Genomic DNA, 18,013 nt, shown 5'->3' on the forward strand with positions numbered 1-18,013 from the left:
TACGCAAATTTAAATCAAAATTTTATTTTATTTTATTTATATCTAAAACATAACGTCATTTGATGACTAAATATTTAACATTAAAATTATAAAACATAAATGTATGTATTTACAAAGCAGCGCCTGCGCCACGCCATTGTGGAAGAACGCTCACTACTGACCATTGAAAATGGTTTCAGGATAATAGCTAGGGGCGTTGAACATACGCGGGAAACCATTAGCATCCAATTGTCCCACAGGCAGCATTATATCACTGAAAGAAATAGCAAAATATAACAGAAATAAATACATGTGCATATGTAAATGATGTGTGTGTGGTTATATGTGTGAGCATGTGTATTGGAGGAAACTAAATGCAATTTGACGCCCGTAAATGATCGAACACAACGGGGAGCAACGTAAGAGGCACATGCTACGCATGCGCTGCTTTTTGGGCCCGTCAACGTTGGCGACCAGCGCTCGAGACCGAGAAGTGGTCTATAAATATGCATAGGACCGTGCACAAGGAGCTGCAAAATTGGACATAAAACACGCTCAAGTGGATTTTAGAAAAAAAAAATTAACCAGACGGACCGAACTGCGCACATTGAACAGAAAATGTTCAATGGTGTTGGATTTAATACTGGCCTTCGTAATGGGTAAAAAGAAGGCAAGTGTTTTACGGCCACTTAAACAAAAAATTTTTTAATGCCAATTTCAAAATTTCTATTGCGTGCGTTGAATGATTTGTTTTACGAGTTATGTGGAAAACATATTGTAATTAGATTTTTAGTCTTTAGACTTACGGTCTTTGCTGCGGAGTGCGATCTCTTTGGCGGCGATTCTTAAACCAATTGGAGACTTGAGTTAATGTAAGGCCAGTCTTTTTGGCCAGCGTTTTTTTTTCATCTGGCGTTGGATAGCGATTAGTCAGATAGCAATCCTTAAGCGCATTGCGTGACTTTTCCTTAAAGCAATATACTGTCTCCTCACCATCCCAGATGGTTTTTGGCAGTGGATACTTCTTACGCAAGCGATACTTATCCACAGCGCCCAAGGGCCGACCGCGCACCTTCTCCGCTTCCTTATAGTGTGCCTTGAACCACAGATTCTGCAGATCCACATGATACTTTATTGAGAAACAATGAGTTTCCAGCAAATTATAGAGCTCGTGAAACTGTCCCAGATTATAGGCGACCATGGCTCGTGCGCGCAGCACACTTTCATTGGTTTTGAAGAATTCGCTGGCTGGCAGGCTGCAGAGAAAGTTGGTGAGCTTTTCAATGTCACCCTTTTGCTGCAGTGCCTCGCACATGCATTGGATCTGCAAGAATTCTATGTTAAAATTTAGGCCAAGTTGTGGGAGGGTAGTCTTACTTGATCTGTAGAAAACTGCAGCATTTTGGCATCAATAGGAAAACTACCCACGGCGGACATATTGTGAGCGGCGGTTAAATTTGATATGAGATGACCACCACTGGAACCACCAGTGCTAGCTAAGGAGACGGCACCACGTTGTAATCCCGCACAGAGTGCATCTGTTTTGATATTGCCATTAAGATCGCCCAAGCTACCGTTGCCGTTCTCGAAGATAATGCTGTTCAATGAAGGATAGTGTGTGGGCGTTGTGGCCGCTGTGGGTGGCGGAGATTTGTCATAATCGTTTGTAATATCCTGAAAACGACGCTCAATCAAATCCTTCTCTGTTGTCTCGTAGTGAGGAAACTTGTCTAAAACTGTTTTACAGGATATATTGCCACGATAGCCTAAAAGTGGGTCAAACAAATATAATATTGTTAATGAACTGTTTTTTTAAGACCCCGATCGGGGCATTGTCTAAACGTTTTATTATTAACTTTTCCTAATTGATGCAACAATATTCGTTCTCACGTGCTACTTTGCTGGTCAGCAATAATTCCGAGCTCCATAAACCCCTCCAGCTGCCCCTAAGCCTCGAATGTCTCGCACTTTTCATGTGACTAATCAAATTCTGCACATGAGCAACGCCGTTGTCTTTCGACACCTTCAGACCTCAGACGAAGCATAACAATATCATATTTTGACTCAAAGCTAGTACATAATTATATGTATATACATATATCGACATGTGATATACTCTTATACATATGTATTGTTTAGTAATTAAAAAATGTAATGGCAAGCAAAAAATGCTTGCAATGTAATATTTATGGAAATATTTAGAATAAAACATTAACTATATTGAAATATTTAAGACAAAATTAATTAAATGTAATCGCTCTTAAGGGCGAGCTTAGAATATTAAATGAGACTCTAGCATTTTGAAAATTCACAATATAAACAATTTTCTGCAGTGTAAGAAAGAAATTTCATAGCCCATTCAACTTCTAAAAAATGTGTTATCTTCAGCAAAAATAGTAAATTAATAGTAATACTGCATAATAATATAACATAGTCTCAGCCTTTAATGTTTATGCAGCGCCGCACTGTCGCCTCTTGTAAGTAATTGGATATATGGTTTCTTTTCTATTCGGCCGATTAACTGAATAAGAATTTAATAAATTTATAGCTTACCAGCATTTGGCAAAAAGAGCGAGCCGTAAGCCATGGGTGAGCTAAGATTATCCTGATGCACAGCCGAAGCTGAATGATCCGAGGAAGTGCCGGCGGAACTAGTGGAATCTAAATCACCATTTATAGATACGGACAGGTTTGTGCTATCCATATTTCTTTCGAACATATCACTATAGGGCTGAACCTTGTCAGTTGCAGCAGCAATGAGTATTAACAAATTTATCAAAATAAATTATGGCTAAAAAGCCGTGTACTTAATTATTAAACGCGCGCGTAGTTTAATATTATTTTCACACTTCACAGAGTACTATTCCTTAATTTTTTCACAAGAACCGCAAAAAATTATTTTTTATTTGCTGCACATCGGCAGGCGACTTGACGGGTACGCTTTTCAAAATCAACTGCAAGTGGCAAATGGCAAGAGCAGAGAACATAAGCAGCGCAAACAAAATTGAAATGCAGCAACTCCGTTGCCTGGCGCGCCTGAAACGTTTGTCAATGTAACTGTCGCTTGCTGCTGTACAATGGGTCAAAATATGCCTTTTTGTGATATTTGAAATAATTGTTTGGATATTCGAAGCATCCATCAAATTACTGAATGTGCACAATAACAAAAATTTCATTTCATAACATTTTGAATAGGCTTTGTAGATGAAAATTTTAGTTTCCATAGTTTGTAGTGTAACGAAAAAATTAAAAAAAACTTTTAATTTTAAGAATTGTTGGCATCTGATATAAATAAAAGTAAATAATAAGGCATTATATTTACAGACAATTTTCAATTGATAACTCAATGTGTTTACAATTTTGAACACTCTTCCCACTGTATTAAATGAGAGCTAATTAGGGGTAGTTTTCTCGCCTTCTGTTGCTGTTGGTCCTGCCAGTGAACCAATGAGAATACAGCACACACACACATGTATGCATCCGGAGTACAAAGGTATATGCTTATGTTGCTGTATACAAAAGGTTATCTAACGTTAAAACATAGCTCATTCAAATTGCAAACATCATGACCTCATTCAATTTTGTTACCCACTAGCTCTAATGAATGCCCGTGTGCACAAAATTCGTAGAATTTACATCAAATTTCTATGACATTGCTTATTTGCAATGCTGTTTTGTAGTTTGCATAGAAAATTAGTCTCTAAAGTCACCAAAAACTTGCTGCAATTTGATGCGCGACCCCCTCTCGGCCAAGAGCAATGCAGAACAGAATGTCTGATAAAAGGGCGCAATGCAAAAAAAAAAAACAAAATAATAGTGAAATAATAAAATTGTTGATCGTTACTGCTGTTGCCACTGCTTGTGCTGCTGTTGCTTGTTGTCATCTAATGGCATCAAATTTCAATTACAGAATTGTGCCTCATTCATAGGCTTTAAAATCAGAGCAGTATGCGCCACTCTACACATTGGTGTGATAAAATAGTGACATGACAAAGGTGACAAATCCACAAAAAGGACAAACAATGGTTGCTACAGCAACAGCAGCATCAAATGCTGTTGTTCTTGTTGTTGCTGTTGTTAGGAAGGAATTCATTAAACATCAAATTAAGAGGGTTGACAATTTCGTCACACTGTCAGTACTTACCAATTTCTCATTTCTCAACATTCTCACGGCAACAATATTATAGAAAGATTGACGCTGGTAGGAACAATACAGGTGTCTATCTAACTTATCGATAACAGAAGCAGATTTCGTTAAGCTGTTGATGCTAATGCCGCACACTCAAAGCTTTCAATGGGGGTGTCTGCTCTAATTGACCGCAGAAAAGGGCTTGTAATCGCATTTATAGCAAGTTTACTTATTCGATTATTACAATCACGTGTCAGGACTTAGTTGCTTGGCAACAACAACAACAGCGGCAACAATAAACAACGCAAAGCTTTACAGCGAGGCACTTTTGTTTCCCACACTATCATGTTATGCTGAGCTTGGCAGATTTTTAACTGAATCGGTGTCTGTTTCATAGCAGAGCAATTGCAGAGCAACGCAGACCTGCAGCTTAAAGTGAGAAATCCGTGCATCCATTCCGGGGCATAAATGCATACTGGCTTTGCAATTGATGCACTTTTTATGCGTTTAAGCAGTTTCTTTGAATACTTTCTAATATATAAAGATAAAAGAATTTGGCCTGTTATTTGATCCACTTGGTTTCCTTGGCCTATTTGCTTTTTTCATGCTAATGATTAGCTAGAACTCTTGCATAACCTTTGTCGTTTGCCAAGGAATTGCTTAACTTCTTGCAAAATAGTGAATAAAGAGGGCATTTAGCTGACGTCATGCTCAAATAGAGAGTTTACAAAGAATCACCTGTGTAGTAATCCCAGCCTAATAGCCCGGAAAATAGAGCAACCAAAACGACAGGCCCACCAAACAGCTTAAACAGCTGTAATCCCAAAATTCCTAACAAAACGTCTACAAAGTGTCCCACGTACATGTCTATAATCATTCATAAAATGCAGTCGCTCTGTCTGAGCTCGATATTTCAGTTCACTTATCCTGCAGCCTTTATCCGCTTGGCGATCGCACAATAATGAGCAAACTAGAGTATTTGTATTGTGTTTGTATCTTTGTGTATTTTGTGTCTTTTGTGTGGGAGTGGGGTTGCGTCTTTTGTAGGGAACATGATTTTCGCACCTTGTTGTCAATTGTTCTTTAGAAAATGTTGGGCATTAGAAACTTATGTTAATAGGCAATACTTGAGTATTTATAGCACTTGAAAACAGGAAGCATTCCACTAGACCAATTAATACTACTCAACTTATTTATATATATACCAATTAGTAACGCAAATCAATCAATGCACACAATCTTCTGAAGCATGTTCTCTGCTAAATTTTTTTTCGTTTTCAACTAATTGGCTAAATACACGCATGTAGCAACAAAGGGTTGTTGTTGTTCATATATATTTGTCTCAATGTGCGCTGTAAACTGATCCTTAGTCTTGGTCTACACATACTGACACAACAACCTCATTAATTCTCATTAATGGAGCTTCCTTCCAAAGCTGCCGCTTGGTCGTCAAACGCGTATCCACTTACCCCAACAATAAATAATACATTTTCTAGCTTTACTACATCAACTATTTGTATATATTGGTTAGCTTTAATTGTTTTCATAGTATTTTTACACTTAATGCGCTTAAGCATAATAATAACATAAGAAATTGAATACGCATAACAAAAGGTATAAAAAGTTAATCAATCAATCAATGGTGCTAATTGTAATCATTGGTAATTATATTATTGCTAATAATTGGATAAACTAATAATTAAATTACAATTATTTTCAATCTCGAATAATTGCTTAAAGTCTTGCATTTCATAATATTCATATGTTTTACATATTTTTATATAAAATAGTGCAAACAAATCATATAAATCAAAAATATAACTTAAAAGATTACTTTTGGTCTTATTAGTTTATTTTTGTTTGATTGAGATATAATATATAATATCTTATTACTATTGATTATTTGTATAATATGCAATTACAATTATTTTTTCGATATATACTTTAATTATTTTATGTAATTTAATACAGTATTTAAAAATGTAATTTTAATACATAAAGTTTAAATATTTGTTGACCTCAGCTGTTCATATTTCGAAAAATCATATTGGTAACTATACAATTCAAACAGGATGCAGCAGACTCTATAGAAAAATATTAAGACTAATCCGTTGCGATAAAAATCATTTGTAGATGAGTTTTATTGATTTCTATTTGAAAACTGAACAAACAAATTCTTTGTAAATCTACCAATTTACAGAGTAAAGAGGGAATAATGCTAAAACTCTTTTCATTCGCTTCACATATTTTTATTATTTTATTACATACTTATGTTATTATTAAATAGTATTATTTTTTATACAATTAATTTATTTATTTTTCATTTTAACGCCTTCATTAAGCAAATTTATGAATGATTAGCCGTATACACTGGCTATCTCTGGGGATACAATTAGCCGCTTTAAAACAATCAGGCATATGTTGAATAGCCCACATCAAGCAGCGCAGCAGCCACAAAATGAGCAAATAAATCATAAATGTTTCATTCAACGTAATTGCGGCTCACTCCTTGCTGCGCGGTTGGCATACCCCCGAAATTCCCTGAACCCTGAACGACAGACAGAGAACAGGCTTCAGGTCGTTATGGTTACACTTCTTTGAACAGGAGAGAAAACAATGTAACCCGATACGCCTTTATATACAGACATATGGATATAGTTATGTAAGTTTGTGCAGCAGACATGCGCAATGTACCCCTAGTGCTGTTGCTAAACAGGATTAAGGGTTGTTCCAACAGGCTCCTCCTACAGAGAGCCGACAGCCTCGCTCTCCAGAATTTCAAACTGAATCTAAAACACACTTCTGCTTTTATTAACCACAAATAAGCTTAGTTAACAATTTAGTTAGTATTTCAGTCAGGCTCATGCATCCTTAGCTAGGCGACGTACATTCCTATAGTTGACATGAATCAAGCGTATGCTGCCTCCCAGCGTGGCCAGCGGTCTCATAAAGTCATGCAGAGTTTCTGCCAGTGGCTCAAGAATGTCACGCAAGGAGCACATGATATTATATACAAATATCATGGGCGGTTGCAAGTAGCCATTGAAGATAACGGTCAAGGTGGGCTTGATCAAGTAGTCCGAGGTCATGTGCAGCAGTCCCACGATAAGCGTGTTGATCAACGAATAGAGTATGAAGCGATAGCTCTGCAAGACAAAAGCTACAACGAATGCAACTCCTATGTGCATCAGGCCAAAGAACTCGGCCCAGAAGTGCGTGGCATAGGTGGTAGCACGATCCGCCAGCACAATGGCATTGATCTTCGGATGCGTATCCGTAGTGCTCAAGTAATCCGCGCATCCATGCTCGAAAGGATAAATGCCAATGCAAGTATGACGTGTGGCAGCTTCCTTATTCCATTGCGGCTCCGGCAGATCGTCAATGATGCTGTGCGCCTTTTGCGGCTGGCATTTGCACATGTTGTCCAATGAAGCAACTATGCGATCCAAGAAACCCACTCGTTGCTCCCTCTTATATTTTACGTCATACGTCTTGGATTTACTACCGCTATGTTTGCTTTTACTTGGACGAGTGCGCGGCGGCACCGGTAGCCTTGGGCGTTTACTTTTGTTGTAGCGCTGGAACTCTATGCGATTCAGCTTTGGCAGATGCTTCTCCGGCTCCGCATGCATCTCATACAGCGGACCCCGCGGACTGGACATCGCTGTTGTTGTAGTTATCGAAGTGTCCGCCATTACTTCGTTTTCAAAAAGATTATACTGTGCTTTTGGCTTCTGGAAGAACTCCGTATCGGTTGAGCTGCTTAACTGCGGCAGCAAATTCTTTAAAGGCGATTGCAGTTTGGCTGTGACACCCACATGATTTACCCTTACCTCAATCAACTGGGATTGAGAATGTGATGAATCGTTCTCTACAGAGTCAGACATTTCCTATAAAGCTTCGTAAATTTTGTGGCAGCAAATTCAAGTGAAAGCATCAGACGCAACATACTTAAGTTTTCCAGCTTTAAATCACTTTTTCACGCAGTAGCTGAACAGGGTTGAGGATACGTTAAGCTCCCATCGAGAATAGTGTTGAATTCGGTTAAGTACATTATTTTCAATCTCAAATATATCGAACAAATATTTGTATTGCCCAGCATATTCTGCAATCAATCATTTTAAGCAACTTTTCATAGTTCAAAATTTTTAGCTTTTTATTATTTTGGAAATTTACCCATTACTAGTTTAAATACATTTCAAAACGCCTTGAATGAAAATTCGAATTAGCTATCCCAATAACAATTACAGGACCTTTACAAGCCTAAAACTTTGAAATAAATGCTTCTGCTACAATTGAAGCCAATTTTGTTGCCAATTCATTATTTTCACGTGTATTTTAATTTCCTTTGGAAACATTGAATTAATTAATTAAGTCTAAGCAATATGTATAGCCTTTTAGGCTTTAAAATTATCCTTTTCCTTGCGCAGCTTTCCCATGGTATCAATAGGATTAGTCTCTCCACCGGCGTGCTGCTGAACAATGCTTTCATGCACGCGCATAAACGGATTCCAAGATTTCTCCTCGCCAATGGTGGAGGGTACGGTAGGATCCTTGGCTGCGCGACGAAGCTTGGCCCACTCAATGCGATTCTGAATAATCTTGCTATCGGGCTCCACATGGCGTGCAAAGCTCATGTTTTGCAAAGTATATTCATGTCCACAAAAGACCTTTGTGTCGTCGGGCAATGCAGACAGCTTGGCACACAATGCATCATACATTTCCTCGGGTGTGCCCTCAAAGAAACGACCACAACCGCCTTGAAAGAGCGTGTCGCCAGTGAACACAGCTCCAGGACCTTGACCATCAGCTGATGTAACATGATAACAAATATGGCCAGTTGTGTGGCATGGTGTGGACAAGCAGCGCACATTAAGGCCACCAATAGTGAAAGAGTCGTCCTGTTGCACTTTATGATTCATGGCGCCAATTCTATCATCTCCACCGTAAACGTCCAACTCACCAGTCCACATTTTGACAAGCTTCTCGTTGCCACCAGCATGATCCCAGTGATGATGTGTGGTCAGCACTTTGTTCAGTTTGACATTATGCTCCTGCACGGTCTTTATAACCAAATCTGGATCCACGGGATCCACAACAGCTGCTTCTCGCGTTTTATTGTCCACAATCAAATACATGTAATTGTCCTGCAAAGCCGGCAAAATCTTCACCTCCATGCCGCCCACCATGACATCCTCCAGTGTGCTATGCATTCCTCTAAATCCAACTTTTCGAATCTTTTGTACTGAAACCAAAAAGTTACCATTAGCCAATTAGATATTTAAACAAACGCAACATGCAAAACAAGCACAACGGAAACATAGATTAGATTAAACACATGATAGATTACAATGGACGCGACAGACTTGCACCAGACAACGTTTAACGGATCCCACACCAGGCACAGCAGATGCAACAACTGCAACGCGATAATTTGGCCAAATCGCACCTCGAAAGTAATAAGAAGTCAATTGAGTTTCAATGTTGGTCGCCACACTTTTCCAAACTGACGAAAACATTGAGCTTGAATTTTGATTAGGCTTCTTATCTAATAAAATGTAGCAAAATCTTATTTACAGTTAACTTGACAGCAAAAACTCAACCGGTATAATATATTCACATATATGGTATTGTATATGTATATTTTGTACTTTATCTAGTGCTGTAAAATTCTTGAGCGATGACAAATATTTTTGGCTAGCTTCCTTAATTGTACTTTTTGCTAACAAACACATTAAGAGTATCGTAAATTTTTTCGAGTATATTTTAAAAATATATATCGTAATAATTAAAAAATCATTTTTGTTTTTTGGTATTTAACCTTATAATTACCTTCCAATGCATTTTAAATATTTCAGAACATTATTAAAGTTCGATTAATAAGTAATTTGGCAGCACTGTCTAAAGCTGCTGTACATATCGATAAGACACAACATATCGATGCGCACTTAATATTTATAATTTTAGCGAATAAAACACAATAAAGTGATTTTAAGCAGTATTGCGTGTTTATTGTGGAAATGGATCAAATAAAAGGCTTAATTAAGTCTTACGAAGACTGGGTGGCTAAAAACCCAAATGTAATTGGCGATTTTGAGACGACAGCCAAGTGGGTGTCTTATTTTATAGCAGGTAAAATGTTTTATAGATAACAAACAGTATGATGATGCAATTTCAATTAATTTTAGGCCGTATTTCAAACTCCAATGTATTATCCGAACTGGTTTACACGCTCTCCAATATTTTGGTATTCTACAATGACCAGATTATCAAGCGGGCACGTGGCGCCTGTGAAAGTGCGGTGCTCCAAAAGCAGTCTGGCCTTTGCTATCGTCTAAAGGTCACACTGACGACGCTCGAATACAGCGAAGTCTTTATCGAGATATCAGCACGCCGCCTATTCGGGCAGAGGGGCAAATGGCTGATTATCGGGCTAATACAACTCTTCAAGGCTGCTGGACGTTTGTTTATACTAAAGCATTCCACGAGCGATATTATATCATCCCCGCCTATACAAGCGTTAAATCGACGTGCGCTTAGCAAACAAAGCCAAACAGCAGAACCCGAAGCTGAAAACTTGACACAAGCTGAGCATTCCATAACATTTAAGCTCAAACGCTCTGGGCGACTTATACGTAAGGTAGAGGGTGCGCCGCCCATGCAATATAGGGACTTCAATCTACATGTGGATAACGCTGAAGCGGCCAAGACACAGATACCTCGAGAGTTAATGCAGGCTGAATATTTGTATATTGCCAAACCACTCATACATTTGGCTTCCATGGGATTGTTTGGCCAACGTAGCTGGAAACAATACATGATAGCCCTATCCATTGATCTGTACAGCGTGCATCTATATCGGCAGCAGCGCCACTTGATGTCCAAGCAACAAAAATTGGAGCTCAGTCGACGCAGCGTTAATCTAATTTATTATCTAGTGCGTTCGCCTTTCTACGATAACTACAGCAAGTCGCGCATTGAAAGAATATTGGGCTTTGTGGCAGACCATGTGCCTATTGCCAAAGTGATAGCGGCGCCACTCAGGGATTACGTACCAACGTGGCAGAGCACGTATTTCTACTTGTGGTCTACCTAGGTGTTTCCATTCTGTATTCCATTCTAGGCTAAGTTCTAAAGTCATTTGGGTGTGATCTAATATTTATGCTTCTGTTCTGTTTGCATGCAGAATAAAGCAACATGTGTTGTGTGTGTTTGTATGGCTTTTCATTTTTTAAATTATATTTGGAACAATATTTGTACACATACATTAAACGATATTTATGTTTTTTTTTTCAACTTACGCACTAGACTATACATAACAATTATGCAAATTGGCTAAAAGTGTGCCTCAGAACTTCAGGCTGAAGCCCGGGCCCATGGCCAGCTGGCGTTGCGTGATGCCTGCGTTAAGCACAAAACCCGTACTCGCAGCCGTCGCTCCACTGCTTCTTTTGTTGCCCGTAATAATGCCAGAGGCAAGCCTGACGCCACCAGCTGTAATGGGATCGTCGCGACCCAGCTGTTTAAACTGTGAGCCGCCGGATGGTGGTTTGGGTGAGGAGCTTTGTGGTTTGCGGGCGCCAAGCTCACTCTTGGCCGGCCAAGTGGGAAACATGGATGGATCGATGGGTAGGGGTAGCTCCTTAAAGTAGGCATGCTTAAGTCCCGAATCAGCAGTCAGTCTTTGCTTCGGATCATACGTTAACAGGCCCTGCAACAGTGCTAGTCCCGCATCCGAAGTTTTGTCCTGGAAATGCTTCCGCAGTTGCGACACTGGATAATCCGTAAACTGAGAGTTTTGGCTAAGCATGTTCTTAACGGCCGGTAACTCCGTGTAGCCTGGCCAGATCTTCTCGTTCGGTGTGCCGAGTTCCTGTAAACAAAACATAGAATTAACCATAATGATCACAAATAAAGTTGTGCTTATGTTCACCTTAAAGATACGGTTAAGCTCATCGATCTCTGATTTGCCTGGAAAGATTGGCGCCATCTGCAGGAATTCGGCGAAAATGCAACCCACAGACCATACATCAATGGGCGTAGAGTATTCCGGCGAGCAAAGTAGCAACTCTGGTGCACGATACCACAGTGTGACCACCAGTGACGTATACTTCTTCAAGGGTGAACCATATTCTCGCGCCAAACCAAAATCACCCACCTTGAGTATGCCCTTGTGTGATAGGAGCAGATTGGAGGTCTTCAGGTCCCGATGCAATATCCAATTGTCATGCAGATGCGCCACAGCGAGCAGCAGTTGCTGTATTAAACACTTGACTTCGCCTGGAAAGAAGCTCTGCTTGCGCTGTTTCATGGTCTCCATTAATGACTTCAGATCATGCTCCACATAGTCCATGACAATAAAGATCTTGTCCATGTTCGAGCCAACGACAATCTCACGAACAGTAACTATATTGGGATGTTGGCCCTTAAGCAAAGTGTTAATCTCACGTAGCGAGGTGATGGGAAATCCTTCCTTTTCCTTTTCCATTTTCAAACGCTTGAGTGCAACGATTTCATTGGTGCGCTTATCTTTGGCACGATAGACCACACCATAGGTGCCCTCCTCGATGCGATTGAGACACTGGAATTCCTCCACTGAGCGACAGCCCTGTACTCCCGGATAATAGTTGGGCAATGGCACGCCCTTGGAATCACACAACGGCCTTTCCTCCAAGCTTAGCTGTGGTTCGTCCACTGGCTCCGGTTGTTGCGGCTGTTGTTGTGGCTGCGTCATACCCCGTTCCTCGCTGCGCGTGCTGCTACTGCGTGAGCGCACCCGTTGCCGCTGCTTTTGTCCATCCACACTGCTGCCTGCTGAGCGGGAACGCGAACGAGATCGACTGCCCCTGCTGCTGTGACTACGCTGTGAACTCTTGGAGCTAACAGAACGTGTGCGTGAGCGTGTGGAACGTGTCCGCTGCTTGGGAGATTTGTAAAGTGCACCCACGCTAAGCGGACTGTCTGGCAGCTGTACATCCTCATCTTCGTCAGTAGCAGCAGTCGCCGCTTTCGCGGATGACACTTGTTTGCGTTTATGTTTGCTTTGCTTTCGCGCGTAGGTGTCACTGTTTTCGCTTTCCGCCGTATCAGCATCTCCACTGCCACTCTCATCTTCCTCCTCCTCTTCTTCATCTTCATCTTCATCTTCATCATCATCATCCTCATCGTCATCTTCCTGTTCCGTATCGCTAGCTTCGTCCTCGCTTTCATCCTCATTTTTGCGCCGTTTCACCAACTCAACGGGCGCTTGCTTGCTGCGTTTTCGCCGCTCATCATGGGCATCGTCTGAGCTTGGCTTCTGTTTGCGCTTGACTATGTGGAGACCAGCAGTGACGCTGGCTGCGACTGTACTAGGACTGAGTGCAGTACTGCGCTCACGCAACAGTTGCTGACGTCGTGCCTCCAGTTCCTCGCGTGCAATTTCCTTGCGCTGACGATTTTCGCGTTCCGCAGCCAAAATTTTTTCGCGTCGCGCCAGCAACTCTGGATCGGTGGGCACAGGCCGACGCACTGGCTCCTCAGCACGTCGATGCTGCCTGCTGCGCTGCAGTTGATGTTGCTGCTGTTGTTGTTGTTGCTGCGGCTCTGGACTGTCCAGAAGCTCAATAACCTGACCATGACGTAGCTTGTGATTGTGACTGCTGCGTCGTGGCTCCCGCTCCTTACGTCGACTGTGCTGATGCTGCTCGTAGGTCTCTTCTGTTTCGTAGTCTTTGACATACTTGTGCCGCTTGCTTAGCAAACGTGAACGTAAGTCTTGTTCCAGGCCTCCGACATCTGGCCCTGCTCGTGCCATTGCTTTCCAGCGTCGTCGCGACACTGGTGGCTCCATGACTACATAGTCAGCATGCCGACTGCTGCCTTGATAGTGATGATGATGATGCTGATGGTGATGGCCATAGACTTGAGGTGGTGGCGGCGGTGGAAGTGGTCGAGCCGGTGGAAGTGGCCACTGCTGTGGAAAGTGGTAGTCGTGGCTCATATGATGCTTAGTTCGCTCATGGCGATGTTGCTGCTGCTGGTGATGATAACGCTGATCCAAATCTTCTCGTGCACGATACTCATAACGAGTTCTCTCTCTTTCACGCTCGCGTTCTCGTTCCTCTAAGCTGCTCCGCTCCTTCCGATGTCTATGATCGCGGGAATGCTTCTTCTTTTCACGTCGCGTGCTGACAGCATCGCGATTTTGGCTGCTCGCCGCTTGTGGCGGTTGTATATATAACGCGTCCGCATCATGTTCCTCATCTCCGCCGCTAAAAGTATATAAAAAAGAAAAGAAAAATTTTACACAAATCTTTTTTGACGCCAATTGTTTTGGAACGTTTCCCGTATTTTGAAGGCAGTGAGGCGCGCGCTGGCTGTCCAACTTGGTGTTGTTGTTATTATTAATATTGCTGTTGCTGTTATTGTTGCAGTAGATTTCGTTGATTACATTTTACGTAGCCCAACGGTTTCAGTTATCAAGATCACATTTGAAGAAGATCTAAAGCTAATTTACTTGCATGTTGAATAAACATTGATAATGAGAAAATATACATATAAAAAAACAAACACTTCGTGTAGTACATTAGCCATAAAATAGAATGTGCAAAGTGTGCAAGGTACAGTGAACACTTGAACAGTGATATGTTCATCAGATTTTCTTTATTGACCTTGGTCCTCCATTTGAATCGTTTTTATAATTTCTGCTGATGAGAAAAGTTTGATCTAATGCAGAAGACATAGCATTCAAGGCTCCACTGTACAGTGTGGTCAACTTACCTGAAATGTCAGCTGTTAAATTAGCTTTGAGAAATTCCCATGCGGCAATGAAGGCTGAAATCCGTCGGGCTTTAAAATGTAAACTTACGACTGCAAGAACCTGCTTTTGAAATACAATTGTAATTGCATGGGACGAAAGACACAAAGATATACAGAGAGGTATTTATATATACATATAAAAAAAAAATATGCATATAGTTGATAGGACTTTGAAAGGCATTAGCATTGTTATTGAACATAAATTTTTGTTAAACGATTTACCGCCAGCATAAAGCGCTTTGTTCTTTCTCTCACTTGTGTTCTCTCACTCTCTATCTTGAGATCGACATTCGGTTATTTGTGCATGAGTTTGGAGCTGGCAGTTGTTTGGCTGAACCATGTCCTGGGCCTTGTTAACAAACCTTGAGTTGCGGCTGCTGGGCACACATTAAATTTGTATTTTCATTTCTTGCGTTTCTGTTTCTGCATTATGTTTATAATTATATTTGATAGATTTTATTTTTTTTTTGTTTTTTTTTTAGTTATAGTTTTAGTTGTTGGCCATCGCGCGCCTCGATCATTTTGGGACAAGTACACACTTTTTGGCCTATTTGCAATGAAAAAACTCAAGTCAATTAAACGGCACAGTTTAAAAAGTCAATGGTAATGTCAATAAATTTGAATTTTAATTGCATTTGTTATTTTTTGACATTTTGAGCAGGCAGTGCACACACAAACACATACATACATACTTTTATGAATGTATATGTGTAGGTACACACGTTAAGCAAGCATGTGGGGGGATGACATTTTCAGTATGTTTCTAGGGACATTACTCACGATTGATTGATCTGCAGGTTATGCAGCTGCGCAGCTTTATGTTTTCGTTCAATCTTACAACTCAATTAAATACTGACAATAATATTCGTTTGCTACTTTAAAGCTTTGCAAGCAGCACAGGCTGCAAGATCATTTAATCGTGTGTAGTTGTTGGCTTTGTTCTGCAGGGCATTCTCGTCAATAAATTATTACAAAAATATAACTTTTTTGTCGTTAGTAGTTAAAGAATGGTTTTTGTTGTCGCACTCAATACACAGCAATTTTCGCACACATACACACAAGTTCACAAATCATGCTAAAAGTAGGCATGTGTGCGTGCGCGTGTCTGTGTGTGTAGCTGTGTGTGGGAGTACGCGTTCATGTGTATGCAGCAACAATTTTTTTCACATCACATTTATTTTTTGTTTGTTACACACCTGATATAATGGCCATCGTTGGGACTCCGTAATTGACCATCTTCACTGCCAGAAGTATTGACCATGTTGGGATTTGTGGGTTCACTAACGCTCACTTAATTTAGAGCTTGACTTTGTCTGGCGCTCCAAGTCTGCGTCTTGTGCGCTGTTGCTGATTCACCTTTGTTTTCAGCACACTGCGTACAACGTGATTTGCGCGCGCTATTGCTATTGCCAAACGCTTCGTTTGCAGTTTAAGCGCATTTAAATGACCTTTAGTTTAGTTTTCGGTGGAATTTGATGCTAGTTTTTTTTACAAAAATAATTACAAACGTTTGCTATGTGAGCACAAACGTATATTTTTTCACGCAGCTGACCAGGGCCGCAAAATAGGCGACAGTAAAAAAATGGCGTCAGTGTTAGAGTTGCCACATCGTTTGAAGTTAATCAGTCAGCTGTTTCTTTCAGCAACATTCAGTTTGTTTTGTAATCGCATTTCATAAATAAAAAAGTCATGCTTTTCCTGCGCCAGTCGCAGCGCTTGGCAAATATAGTCGCGCTACGCCGCTGGGCACCTACTTGGTCGGGTCAGCAGTCGGAAAGCGAGGATGTTAGTGCTACTGTAAAACGAATACGGCAAGAGCTGGCAGAGGATAAGCAACAACTACAATGGCGCACGCCTGTTGGCGACAGACCGGAGGATTGGAATAGCAAACTGAAGGCGTTCTCAAACACGGAACAGACGTCGGACTTTATTCTTATGATGCAGCGGCCTATAGATTTGAGTCCTAAGAATATGAAGCAATGGTGGAACAAACGGCAAACGAAAATTGAGCGTCACATGCAACAGTTTATACCGGAACGTCACAAGATCTTAGGCGCCGAATTGGCTGCAGCTCATTTCATTCTGTATCGTGGTGGTGCTGCCAAGTTTGTTAATGATCCTCGTTGGCATCGTGCTAATGAAAAAGGAGAGTTTGCTCTACCCAACAAGTTTGATCCGAGCTACAAAGTAGAAGCACTGCGATGCGACAATATGCAGCTTTACTATGAGGGCCTGGAAAACATACGCTGCCTAGAACAGTTGAAGTTCTTGTCGTTCCACAACGTGCAAACCTTCAACGATTGGTGTTTAGATCGTGTAGCCGGCGGACAATATCCACGTCTAGAGGTCTTGGACATATCCGGTACGGAAATCACGCACAGAGGCCTGTCATCTCTCTATCGCCTAGCGCAACTTAAATTATTAATTGTAAACAATCCCAAGGAGTCACTCGAAATGGAATTAACCTGTGCAATGCTGGAGTCAGTTATCCCACAGCTAAAAGTTGTCGCTGCCGACGCCATACATTATACAACGTGAATTTGTTAAAATATATAAACAGATTAAACAATATACATATTTAGCTTCGTGGTGGTTTATTTTTCATATATTCCGCCTTGATCTCTGCTCGCTCTTCAACTGGTGGCAGATATGGTACGATTCCTTTGGCGCGACGATCGCTGCGTACTTTATTCTGAATAGGATTGTTAATTTTTGAATTTATAATGGTGGCGCATTGATCAACCTACCCAAAACTCCTTGCAGTTGTTATAATTTACAAAATAAACTTCGCATTTGTCCCGGTCAAAGTTGTTTTTGTGGAGACATTTAAAAGACAGCTCTTGTTCCTGAAAATATATGTAAGATAAATTACTTGTCGCTTTCCACGCTTATTTTGTATTTACCTTTAGACAAGGATTGTCCCTTTCAGCATTCACATTTCGGGGCATTATACTATTGTTATTATATAAATCGAAATAAAACAAACTTTAACAATCAACAAGCCTACTACTCTCTATCTCTTTCTCACACTCACGAGGCTCGATAAATTTCTCGTGAGCAGTCTCGATAGGTACACACATAAAAACCTATCGTTTGCTCGATACG

General features: G+C 40.7%; 7 protein-coding genes across 9 annotated transcripts; 2 read left to right on the forward strand and 5 right to left on the reverse strand.

Annotated features, from left to right (window-relative positions):
- Positions 1-111: 111 nt before the first annotated feature.
- On the reverse strand, positions 112-2,698 carry LOC108599234 (homeobox protein SIX3). The gene is made up of 4 exons (XM_017986032.2): positions 2,533-2,698; positions 1,357-1,745; positions 786-1,303; positions 112-253 (listed from the first exon to the last, which is right to left on the reverse strand). Exons 1-4 carry the CDS (start codon positions 2,696-2,698, stop codon positions 154-156), a joined length of 1,173 nt encoding a protein of 390 aa, XP_017841521.2. The 3' UTR covers positions 112-153.
- Positions 2,699-6,909: 4,211 nt separating this feature from the next.
- Positions 6,910-8,030, reverse strand: LOC108599105. Its single transcript, XM_017985896.2, has one exon. It carries the CDS (start codon positions 7,993-7,995, stop codon positions 6,970-6,972), a length of 1,026 nt encoding a protein of 341 aa, XP_017841385.2. The 5' UTR covers positions 7,996-8,030; the 3' UTR covers positions 6,910-6,969.
- A 234-nt stretch (positions 8,031-8,264) lies between these two features.
- On the reverse strand, positions 8,265-9,750 carry LOC108598783 (hydroxyacylglutathione hydrolase, mitochondrial). 3 transcript variants are annotated; one of them, XM_017985524.2, is made up of 2 exons: positions 9,459-9,667; positions 8,265-9,353 (listed from the first exon to the last, which is right to left on the reverse strand). In XM_017985524.2, exons 1-2 carry the CDS (start codon positions 9,625-9,627, stop codon positions 8,506-8,508), a joined length of 1,017 nt encoding a protein of 338 aa, XP_017841013.2. In that variant the 5' UTR covers positions 9,628-9,667; the 3' UTR covers positions 8,265-8,505. The 3 variants fall into 3 exon arrangements, with proteins under 3 accessions (XP_017841013.2, XP_017841014.2, XP_017841015.2); XM_017985525.2 differs by having other exon boundaries at positions 9,558-9,666; XM_017985526.2 differs by lacking the exon at positions 9,459-9,667 and adding an exon at positions 9,686-9,750 and having other exon boundaries at positions 8,266-9,353.
- Positions 9,751-10,050: 300 nt separating this feature from the next.
- Positions 10,051-11,380, forward strand: LOC108599950 (peroxisomal membrane protein PEX16). Its single transcript, XM_017987198.2, has 2 exons — positions 10,051-10,240; positions 10,297-11,380. Exons 1-2 carry the CDS (start codon positions 10,129-10,131, stop codon positions 11,202-11,204), a joined length of 1,020 nt encoding a protein of 339 aa, XP_017842687.2. The 5' UTR covers positions 10,051-10,128; the 3' UTR covers positions 11,205-11,380.
- A 60-nt stretch (positions 11,381-11,440) lies between these two features.
- LOC108599949 (serine/threonine-protein kinase PITSLRE) lies at positions 11,441-16,457 on the reverse strand. Its single transcript, XM_017987197.2, has 3 exons — positions 16,105-16,457; positions 12,042-14,361; positions 11,441-11,981 (listed from the first exon to the last, which is right to left on the reverse strand). Exons 1-3 carry the CDS (start codon positions 16,167-16,169, stop codon positions 11,457-11,459), a joined length of 2,910 nt encoding a protein of 969 aa, XP_017842686.2. The 5' UTR covers positions 16,170-16,457; the 3' UTR covers positions 11,441-11,456.
- A 95-nt stretch (positions 16,458-16,552) lies between these two features.
- On the forward strand, positions 16,553-17,489 carry LOC108599952 (distal membrane-arm assembly complex protein 2). The gene has a single exon (XM_017987203.2). The coding sequence runs from the start codon at positions 16,598-16,600 to the stop codon at positions 17,444-17,446; it is 849 nt and encodes a 282-aa protein (XP_017842692.1). The 5' UTR covers positions 16,553-16,597; the 3' UTR covers positions 17,447-17,489.
- LOC108599953 (coiled-coil-helix-coiled-coil-helix domain-containing protein 7) lies at positions 17,470-17,936 on the reverse strand. The gene is made up of 3 exons (XM_017987204.1): positions 17,812-17,936; positions 17,656-17,754; positions 17,470-17,600 (listed from the first exon to the last, which is right to left on the reverse strand). Exons 1-3 carry the CDS (start codon positions 17,854-17,856, stop codon positions 17,487-17,489), a joined length of 258 nt encoding a protein of 85 aa, XP_017842693.1. The 5' UTR covers positions 17,857-17,936; the 3' UTR covers positions 17,470-17,486.
- Positions 17,937-18,013: the final 77 nt, after the last annotated feature.

The sequence above is a fragment of the Drosophila busckii genome, chromosome 3L (assembly GCF_011750605.1).
Source record: "Drosophila busckii strain San Diego stock center, stock number 13000-0081.31 chromosome 3L, ASM1175060v1, whole genome shotgun sequence".
Lineage (NCBI taxonomy): Eukaryota > Metazoa > Arthropoda > Insecta > Diptera > Drosophilidae > Drosophila > Drosophila busckii.

Excerpts from the sequence above, each read along its gene's own strand:
- LOC108599105 (XM_017985896.2), bottom strand. The coding sequence starts at position 7,995 with ATGTCTGACTCTGTAGAGAACGATTCATCACATTCTCAATCCCAGTTG.
- LOC108599234 (XM_017986032.2), bottom strand. The coding sequence starts at position 2,698 with ATGTTCGAAAGAAATATGGATAGCACAAACCTGTCCGTATCTATAAAT. Across the intron at positions 1,304-1,356 it reads TGCAGTTTTCTACAGATCAA|ATCCAATGCATGTGCGAGGC; the intron begins GTAAGACTACCC and ends GAATTCTTGCAG. Across the intron at positions 254-785 it reads CGCACTCCGCAGCAAAGACC|TGATATAATGCTGCCTGTGG; the intron begins GTAAGTCTAAAG and ends TATTTCTTTCAG.
- LOC108599953 (XM_017987204.1), bottom strand. The coding sequence starts at position 17,856 with ATGCCCCGAAATGTGAATGCTGAAAGGGACAATCCTTGTCTAAAG. Across the intron at positions 17,755-17,811 it reads GGGACAATCCTTGTCTAAAG|GAACAAGAGCTGTCTTTTAA; the intron begins GTAAATACAAAA and ends ATATATTTTCAG. Across the intron at positions 17,601-17,655 it reads ACAACTGCAAGGAGTTTTGG|AATAAAGTACGCAGCGATCG; the intron begins GTAGGTTGATCA and ends AATCCTATTCAG.
- LOC108598783 (XM_017985524.2), bottom strand. The coding sequence starts at position 9,627 with ATGTTTTCGTCAGTTTGGAAAAGTGTGGCGACCAACATTGAAACTCAA. Across the intron at positions 9,354-9,458 it reads GCAAGTCTGTCGCGTCCATT|TACAAAAGATTCGAAAAGTT; the intron begins GTAATCTATCAT and ends TTTTGGTTTCAG.
- LOC108599950 (XM_017987198.2), top strand. The coding sequence starts at position 10,129 with ATGGATCAAATAAAAGGCTTAATTAAGTCTTACGAAGACTGGGTGGCT. Across the intron at positions 10,241-10,296 it reads GGTGTCTTATTTTATAGCAG|GCCGTATTTCAAACTCCAAT; the intron begins GTAAAATGTTTT and ends AATTAATTTTAG.
- LOC108599949 (XM_017987197.2), bottom strand. The coding sequence starts at position 16,169 with ATGGTCAATACTTCTGGCAGTGAAGATGGTCAATTACGGAGTCCCAAC. Across the intron at positions 14,362-16,104 it reads AACGATGGCCATTATATCAG|CGGCGGAGATGAGGAACATG; the intron begins GTGTGTAACAAA and ends ATATACTTTTAG. Across the intron at positions 11,982-12,041 it reads AGCTTAACCGTATCTTTAAG|GAACTCGGCACACCGAACGA; the intron begins GTGAACATAAGC and ends TTTTGTTTACAG.
- LOC108599952 (XM_017987203.2), top strand. The coding sequence starts at position 16,598 with ATGCTTTTCCTGCGCCAGTCGCAGCGCTTGGCAAATATAGTCGCGCTA.